The sequence below is a fragment of the Ictalurus furcatus genome, chromosome 1, assembly GCF_023375685.1.
Source record: "Ictalurus furcatus strain D&B chromosome 1, Billie_1.0, whole genome shotgun sequence".
Lineage (NCBI taxonomy): Eukaryota > Metazoa > Chordata > Actinopteri > Siluriformes > Ictaluridae > Ictalurus > Ictalurus furcatus.
The window spans coordinates 16,305,284-16,314,088 of NC_071255.1; the positions used below are offsets into that span (position 1 = coordinate 16,305,284).

Genomic DNA, 8,805 nt, shown 5'->3' on the forward strand with positions numbered 1-8,805 from the left:
TGAAAATCTCTTTATCATCACCATGAGGAAAATTTAACACACATGAAAATGAAAAATACAGATATATTTTTAAATAATAATAATAATAAAAAACACTAGCCACATTCAATGGCACAATGAAACTTTAAAATGTCTGACACATTTGAATATTTTAAAGAAAGAGGAAGCATGAGTGTACTACCTTCCCCACACAAGTGAAAAAGAAAGTAAGGGTGGTGAAGAAGAGACTAGCTCTGCAAACAGCTGATATCTTAGCAAGTGAAATTATCTAGAATACCATCAAATTAAACTAATATTTCCTATTATAAGATTACAATAAATCAAATAAAAGTTTATTAAATATATTTTTAGACATTTTTGTTTTACTAATTTCAAGCTTAGTCTTGTTCTATTGGCAGATAATTTAGCTAATTTAAGCATTTATTTCTAGAAAGAAAAAAAAAATACTTGGCAACAAGAAAGAAAAAGAAAATTTAAAGTTTGAAATTAGTACAAATGTCTAGAAATAGTTTTAATAATCTTATATTTAATTGAATGTAATCTTACTACTGGAAACACTAGATACATTTGACAAAATTCAATATACTGTGCACACACACACACACACACACACACACACACACATGGTGGGCTGCAATTTACGGCATAACATTAAGGGTGAATTGTGCCCAGTGTTACCGAGACCCACCGCAACCCTGAACAGGATAAAGCACTTAATGGAGATGAAAGAATAAATATGTGCTTCACACATATATTATGCCACTATATTATGCCACAGGGTGGCGCAGTGAAGAATGCAGTGGTCTAGAAATGTGCACTGAACATTTTATTCATTACTTTTATCCCAATGGTTTATTTTAATAATATACTCTACACTGAATGTTGTTGCTGTAATATACTAAACAGCTATGTGAGGTATTATAATTAAGTAAAATCTTTCCTCCTTAACAGAACAATGACTTAACAAAAAACAAACTTTCAAGCTTATGTTAAATATGTATATTCTTTTTCGACCTATTCTATAAAATCTATAAATTACTGCTTCTGAGAGATGCAGCAGTGCTAGAGTTAATTCCACAAATGACATCACTGCCTCCCCCTCTGCAGCCCACCACTCTTTGCCCCCGTGCCCTCCCCCTTTCCTCACTCACTATGAAAGGAGTGTCCCTCTGTGCTGGCCATTCTGCAGGGCCAGACCACTGAGCCACACATACACAAAGACACACAAACATTGTAGTTCTTGTGGACATAAAACAAGCTGCATCCAACTGAAATGGAGATCTCAAGTTTTCGGCATCCTAACTCCCACACTGGAGAAGAGAAGTATGAGATGCTGGAGTTGAACAGGAGACTGGAGTCATACCTGAACCATGTGAAGTTACTGGAAGAGGAGAACCAGCTTCTCTGGGGGGAAATCCAGGTCATGCGAAGAAACCCAGACACTGCAGGCCAAAGGAAAGCTCAGGAGGAGGCACTCAGTCTGGCCAGAAAAGAGCTGCAGAATGCCTGGAGAGAGAAGGATCATGTGGAGCTAGAGGTCAGCATCCTGCTGGAGGAGATTGAGGAGCTGAACATACTGAGACAAAAAGAGAAGTCTGCACAGGCTGAGGCTAAGAGAAAACTTGAAGAAAGCAAGAAAGCACTGGAGGATGAGAGGAGGATGCAGATCTGGCTGAGAGAACAAGCAACTCATCTTGAAAAAGAGGTCTCTCTACAGGTGCAGGTTCATCAAGAAGACCTGGCAGCCCTGAAGTCCTCAAGTGCGTTCTCAAAACCTGTGCTAATGGCTCCTCAGCACAGCCAGACTCTCAACCTCCAGGGCTTGGGGGAAGAGTACTCGAAGAGAGCAGCCCAGGTCTGGCATGAAGCAGCAGGCATGTACCAGACACAGATGAAGAAGCTAGAGGAGAGCCTGGACAAAACCAGGGCTCACATGACACTGATCAAACAAGAAAAGAAGGAGAGTCAGCTGCAGATAAAAGATTTGGCCAAAGAGCTGGAAAGTGCAAAGGCCAAGAGAGAACTGATGGAGAAGAACATGGTACAGCAGAGACAGAGGCAGAATCAAGACCTTCAACATCTTCAGGTAAAAATAAAATGTTTTACTTTCACATGAGGGAATATGTACAGCGTTAAATTAACTTATTATTTTCCAAATATCTGTGTAGCCACAAAGTCTATAAAATGTTAATAGGAAAATAGAATTAGCTTTATAATAATTATGGGATTATGACTCAGATATGGCAAAAGGTTTTTATATTATTATTAGATGCAAAAACAATAACTGGACTTTCTGCCATTGTTTTTCTTTACATTTCATCAGAAAGGGAGCAAATAGTACAAGTAAAAAACCTTCATGTGCTCTTCCTGGGTTCTTGGGATAGTTATAGGCTTCCTAAAAGGGTTAGTAAGAGTGAAACACTCAATTGTCCAGTTCTACCTATAATGATTTTATTCATTACAATACACTGATGACCTTCATTGTATGACAATATGCTGAGTAAGAGGTTATGAGTCTCTGATAATGGTATCCAGTGCCATAAAGTTTTCGACCATTGATCTAAAATTACTTGGCACAGACCTATTTATTGGAATTATAGCATGTGTAACTAAGTAAATAGTATAAAACCCAGTAGATGAAAAGGAAGGATTTGAATGTTCTTCTTATCCCCCTGTCTTTACAGGCTCATGTGGAGGCCCTGGAGGCAGAGAAGCTGGATCTCGGAGACCAGATAAGTGAGCTGTTGGTAGAGAGTCGAAATCTACTGCAGATGAAGATGTCTCTGAGCCTCGAGGTGGCCACTTACAGGTATCTGTTTACATCTTGGGCCTTATGATGGAAATCCTATGCCTCTTCCTCTTTGGTTTTTCTACATTCTTTAATGTAGACATGACAGCACTGCTATAAACTACAGGATGTAACTGGCATAACTGATATTAATGGAGTCAGAAAGAGCTTTAAATAGGTTTTTCCTTATTGGTCCTCCAACACAGCCCCTCACCCATCTTAGGAAATGGTCTGAAGAGAAATGGAGCTCAGGGAGTCTTTGATGATGCTGGAAAAACATAAGTCTTAATAAGACTTAATTTCTCCATGCAATCAGACCCATGAAATGATTAATATATTTGCAAAATGGTTTAGAAGACAAAGCATTTTCTTCTATTTCATCTTCCTGAACCTTTGTCAAATTTAGGTATTAAATACGTTTTTAAAAATCTTCACTAAAATCATGACTGCAGCAAATCTTGAATAAAGAATGTAGTTTAATATGCCTTGTCCATCCATTTACTACATCCAATTTATTACTGCTCTGTATGTTTTTTTTCACCATCCTGTTGCACTCACACTTGTGCATTTGATGGTGTGTGAGCTCCATTACTACTCACTAGTGTGAAACAAATAAAGTCAGTGACGGTGGCATGTGCACTGCAGATGGCCTAACAATGACAAATCTGACACTTCATTTCCATAACAACAACCCTGGGCTCAAACATGCTGCTTGGGAGCAACACAAGCTTTTATACCTCTTCTTTTCTTTATGCTCAATGTTTTAGAGACTCCATTCCTACACACATTCACCCCTTCCTCCTTTACTACTGAAATCTAGCGACTACAATCTTCAATCAAAATTTGCTCTGTAGTCATAGTAAGTACACAGGCAATTTATACCAAAATTTAACAAAGGACTACGAAGAAGAAACAGAAAATTAGTGCTTTGTCATTGATTTTAGCTATGATATGTAACCCTCTATCTCTATGGATAGTCTCAGTGGTCTAAATGTATGGTACAATTCATCTTCTGCTTTTCCAGCATAATCACTATACATTATAGAGCTACCTTTCTCTTTGAGGGCAGTGTTGGTGGACCAATAAGCAAAGCATTTATAGTTTATGCTTTCATTGACACCTTTATAAACATTTCCATTAAATTAATCTAATCAACCAAATTATAAGATGTAGAATAACCACACATTTGTTGAAAACTACAGAATTCTACCTTCTACTTTACTGCAACTTGGTTGTATCTTCATATGTTTACTCAGTATACAGGTAGGTTTGGAGAGTAATGTAAGTATGTTTATAACATACATTTACAGTTACATTTATTCACTTAGCAGACGCTTTTATCCAAAGCGACTTACAAATGAGAAAATACAAGCAAAGCGATAAATCAAGCAGAGAACATAAATTGCTAATCATTTCTTTCTGTGTGTTTTTAGAACTTTGCTGGACAGGGAAAGCCTGAGAGTTAACGACCAATCACCAAGTAAGAGGAATAGGACGGTCTCATTTTTAGGTAAATTTTTAGATTTTCATGTAACTTCGGGATACAATTGTACACAATTTTTCACTTGTGTGTAGAGGATCTGCCATTTTACTAAATGGAGCCTGTCCTGGTAATAGCATCCCGAGTCTCCATAGGTCACCAGACCAGATGGCTCTATTTCCAGTAATGTAAGCTTAGGGATCAATATCCACATTACTCCATTACTTCTGTGTATCCTGATAATGCCTCTGGGAGAATGATTAGGGCTCTATGATTAATATATAGGCATTGTTAGGGCTCTAAGATTAATATATAGGCATTGTTAGCATTATTAAGAAGAAGCCATGCAGTAGAATCTTTATATTACAATGACTGGGGATTTAAGTACAGTACTGTGATATGACTAGGTTTTTATTTTACATGAAGTATTAGACATATCAATAATGCAAACCAATTCTTATTGTTCTCCAATTTCATTTACAGAAGGAATCACCAAGTCCCCTGGGTTTCCTCCAGGCACTCAGGCCATCTCCTCCTGTCTGTTCAGCACTCCGTTGAATACAACCTCCAGATCAATCACCCATAAAGCCAACCTTATGACTCCAACTCCTACATGGAACCTGACACTAAGAACCCCACATGAGACACTCAAGAGACCTCAAACCACTAAGGAAGAGGAAGACATCGTAACAGTAGAGAAGCAAAAACTAGAAACAGCTACAACTATATCCAAAAAGCATCTAACTGGAGCAGGCTCTCATGATCATTATAGTGCTGAGGAGGAAGCAAGCTCTATTGCTTCTGTTTCTTCCTCTGAAGTGTCTAAAGCTGTAGATGAGCATGAGTCCATACTCACTAGAAATGAAGATTTGCAGGAAGTCCTTAAGGCAGAACTTGGACCGGTTTTGTTTAGCACCAATGAAACAGCTATGATTACCTCACCAGCTAGACATCCCCAAACTCCAGAGAGTGTTTCTTCTAGTAAGCATACTGAGGAAGCAAATAGTTCAGAGGATGGAGATGAAGAGGAGACTGAGGTGTCTAATGAAATGGCTCAAATATCACATGCACCTGTGTCTGCCTGGGAAGAAAATGAAACAGTGATACCAGAAGAGAGAGCTGTAGTCTCTGAGCTAGAGTTGGAGTCTGAGGACATTGCTGAAAACAGCACACAAGAATTTATGATAGATGTTGATCATGCAGAATTACAGATGCATGGGGAAAACACTAACAAACCTGCCTCACTATTACTCCAAGAAATACCACATTTGTCTGCAGATTCCTTTAGTCCAGCTGAAGATGACAGTGAAATTCTAACATGGGCAGATGTAAAGGAAGATGTTATACATTTTGTTGAAGAAGAATCACTGAAGAGTGTACCAGAAGTAGAGAGAGCGTCTATGAAAGGAACTGAAGAAGTGGAAGAAAAAATGGAAGTAGAACAAGCTGAATGGCCTGGCATTGAAGCACTGGAAGGTCATGAGCTTGATATTAAAGTGCAAGAAGTGGAGAATGAAATGGAACAAGAGAAAAAAGTAGAGCAGAGCAAGGAAGAGGAATTGACTAATGGTGAGGAGGAAAGGATAATAGAGGAAGAGATTGGAGAAAACCTTGGGGAACAAAAAGCAGAGTTAATGATAAATACATATGAAAAAGGTAATTTAGTAGGTGAAAAAGCTGAGTTAGTGATGGATACATATGAAAAAGATAATCTGGTAGGTGAAAAAGATAAGGCAGTGATGGATACATTTGACAAAGATCAGGTAGTTGAACATAATGCAGAAGAGGAGCAGGGACAGAGTGATGAAGATGAGTCATTAAACATTTCTGCATCATGGAGAACTGACCCTGGTGAAGCAGACAGCTATGCTCAGGAGAACACACTAGCAGACACTCGTCCCCTCATACACTACAAGTGTGATGAAGAGACAGATGCCAAGATCCCAATCTCTCATCTGGGTGTGAGTGAACCTACTGACAGTGAGGAAGAGAGGGAGAAACATGAGGGGGCCAGCCACTGGAGCCAGATAATCGCCAAACGCTTTGACACCATGGAGGATCTATCTGAGGAGCCAGAGCTAGGCAGTATAGATGACATAGTCACAGATGGATTAGTTCAAACTGTGTTAAGAGAGAGCATGGATGTGGAGTCCGCTGTTCAATATGAAAGTGGTGACCTTGACTGCCATGTCAAAGCACTAATGCGAGATATTTTGGTAGATCAATCAGAAAGTGACTTCAGGAACAATAGTAATGAGAACAGTCAGGGTGAGGAGGAGACAAAGATTGAGAACTACCATCTGTCAACATTCTTGGTTGAGAAACAGGAAGAGAGCTCACAGTTACATGACTGGAGTGCAAGTTTATACAATGAAACCAGGGAGATGAATGAGCAGCAGACTCTTGTGACCATGCAGGCCAATATCAGTGAAGATGACATAACAGAATGCAGGCCCAATACAGAAAACGGGAATATAGAATCTATAGAAATCAATTCAGAGGGTGAAAGTGAAGACAAGAAGTATTTTGACACCCCATTGCCTGAACCATCCCAAGAACAAGACCTTGCAGAAGAACCTTGTGAAGAGGTGTCAACAGAGATCACGCATTCTGACGTGCTTCTATTCAAAACTGCTATTACCAAAGAACAAGCCTGCCCAAAAGAAGAGGAAGATGTTCAGTCGAACCTGTCAATGCTCACTCATGCAGTTTTCACAGATGAATTTTCTCTACACAGTCATCCAGAAAGCCAGACCAACACTAACGACTCAGATCTGGAGGAGCCCAATAATTCTGAGGATGAATCTCCAAATGTGAGCCAGTGTTCTCAGCTGCTTACCCAGACTGAGATGCGGACCCAGCGGCTAGACTGGGCAAGTGCGCCTACTACGGATGTAGTCTCAAACACTGATCCATCATTCACAGGCCTTCTCTCATGTTTGTTGAAAGAGGATAGATCTGAAAGTTATGATGTTCCTCAAGCAGAGGAATTGGAGAACAAAGAGGAACAGCAATATGCAGTGGACAGTAATAGTGGTGGAATGGGTGAAAATGCTGACAGCCTTCCACAAGAATGGTACAATTTGGGCCAGGAAATTACAAGTGTATCCCATAGCATCCTTAGCACTACAGAAGAATTTGGTGATGTAGAAATGGAGAACAAAAAAGACAACATGGATATTGTCGAAAGAGATGCTCTAAAAGAAGAATGTCAGACTAATGAAAAAGAAAATGACCTTCATAGCTTCTTTAGTTCAAGCTTACAGGAGGACATTTGGAGTACATCAAAATTTGAGATGGCTGCTACATATGACCCAAATGACCAAACGGAGACTGAGAGGTACTCATATGACAGAATTAATCCAATCCAGACCATGGCCTTTGGGGAGGACTGGGGAAATCTTACCATCAACCAACAGCAAACCACCAACTGCCAACCACCAACCAACAGCAAACCCGACAAAGACATGGACACCTTTATACCTCAATCAGTGGAGGAGGAAGGGGAAGAACAGAAGATGTCACAGGCCAAACAGTTACAGTGTAAAGATGTGAAAGATGGAGATGAAACTGTCCATGCAGAGGATTCCACTGATGAAGGTGACTCCTGGTCTTCTGGTGAAGAGTAAATTCGTTCTACAAGCATTATTCATCTCACAAATGTTCAACAACATTACATTTATTAATGTACTGCAGTAGTGCAAAATGGAAAGGGGAAAAGTGGGGTAAAACAGTGAGAAGTATAACTATTGCTTATCTGTGCCTTGGAAATAAAGAAAGTCTTGTCTTGATTGATAAATATTAGTGCATCGCATACCTAATTGATCTGTGTAATGATGCTGTTCTCATTGACTTTGGCATTGATATATCTACCTTTTTTTTTATTATTATTGTTTTTAGGTGAAACAAATACAGATGGGATTTTTGAACAATATATCATAATAAACAATATTTGAGTTGCCTCTGTGTTTCTGATTGCTTAATCAAATTACTTACATGTATCAAATGAAAACATACCCTGGAAACATCAAGAAAAAACCCCCACCTCTAAGATATTTCATTGAATTAAGGAGTATTGATATAACAGGTACACTTTAGTGTAGAGGTATAAAAATAGTAAAATATTTCTGCACTTAGATTGAGTGAATGAAATCATTTATTAAGCTTCTGCTTAATGAATCATAAAAAAATGTCGGATTGTGGGGAAGGCCAAGGGATTTAGAATTATCATCACTGACTTCTTCATTGCTAGCACACAACACAGCTCTGATGACAGGAAAGAGACTGCAAGAGAGAAACTCACAAGTAAAGATGACGTCATCTCCCTTGCTGGGTAATTTTTTCTTTCCTTCATTAATCACGACACTGGCAGCTCTTTAGCTTTGTCCTGTGCTCAGTATGAGACTCACTGAGGACCAGACGAATAGACAGGGAGAGAGAATGAGTGAGAGAGTGAGACGGTGCAGGAGATAGTAATTGCATTACCTCAGCAGTCTGCCATGCTCTTTTTTCATCTCTAAATAGATTTCCATCCTGC

At 39.2% G+C, this 8,805-nt stretch overlaps 1 protein-coding gene across 1 annotated transcript; it reads left to right on the forward strand.

The window, feature by feature from the left end:
- The first annotated feature begins 1,177 nt into the window (after window positions 1–1,177).
- nes (nestin) lies at window positions 1,178–8,332 on the forward strand. The gene is made up of 4 exons (XM_053653517.1): window positions 1,178–2,086; window positions 2,685–2,809; window positions 4,222–4,298; window positions 4,752–8,332. Exons 1-4 carry the CDS (start codon window positions 1,274–1,276, stop codon window positions 7,895–7,897), a joined length of 4,161 nt encoding a protein of 1,386 aa, XP_053509492.1. The 5' UTR covers window positions 1,178–1,273; the 3' UTR covers window positions 7,898–8,332.
- The last annotated feature ends 473 nt before the right edge of the window (window positions 8,333–8,805 follow it).

What these genes read in the sequence shown, in the direction of transcription:
- nes (XM_053653517.1), top strand. Translation starts at nt 1,274, where the DNA reads ATGGAGATCTCAAGTTTTCGGCATCCTAACTCCCACACTGGAGAAGAG. An exon ending in CTCGAGGTGGCCACTTACAG is followed by an intron (nt 2,810 to 4,221) that starts GTATCTGTTTAC and finishes GTGTGTTTTTAG; the next exon opens with AACTTTGCTGGACAGGGAAA. An exon ending in TAGGACGGTCTCATTTTTAG is followed by an intron (nt 4,299 to 4,751) that starts GTAAATTTTTAG and finishes TTTCATTTACAG; the next exon opens with AAGGAATCACCAAGTCCCCT.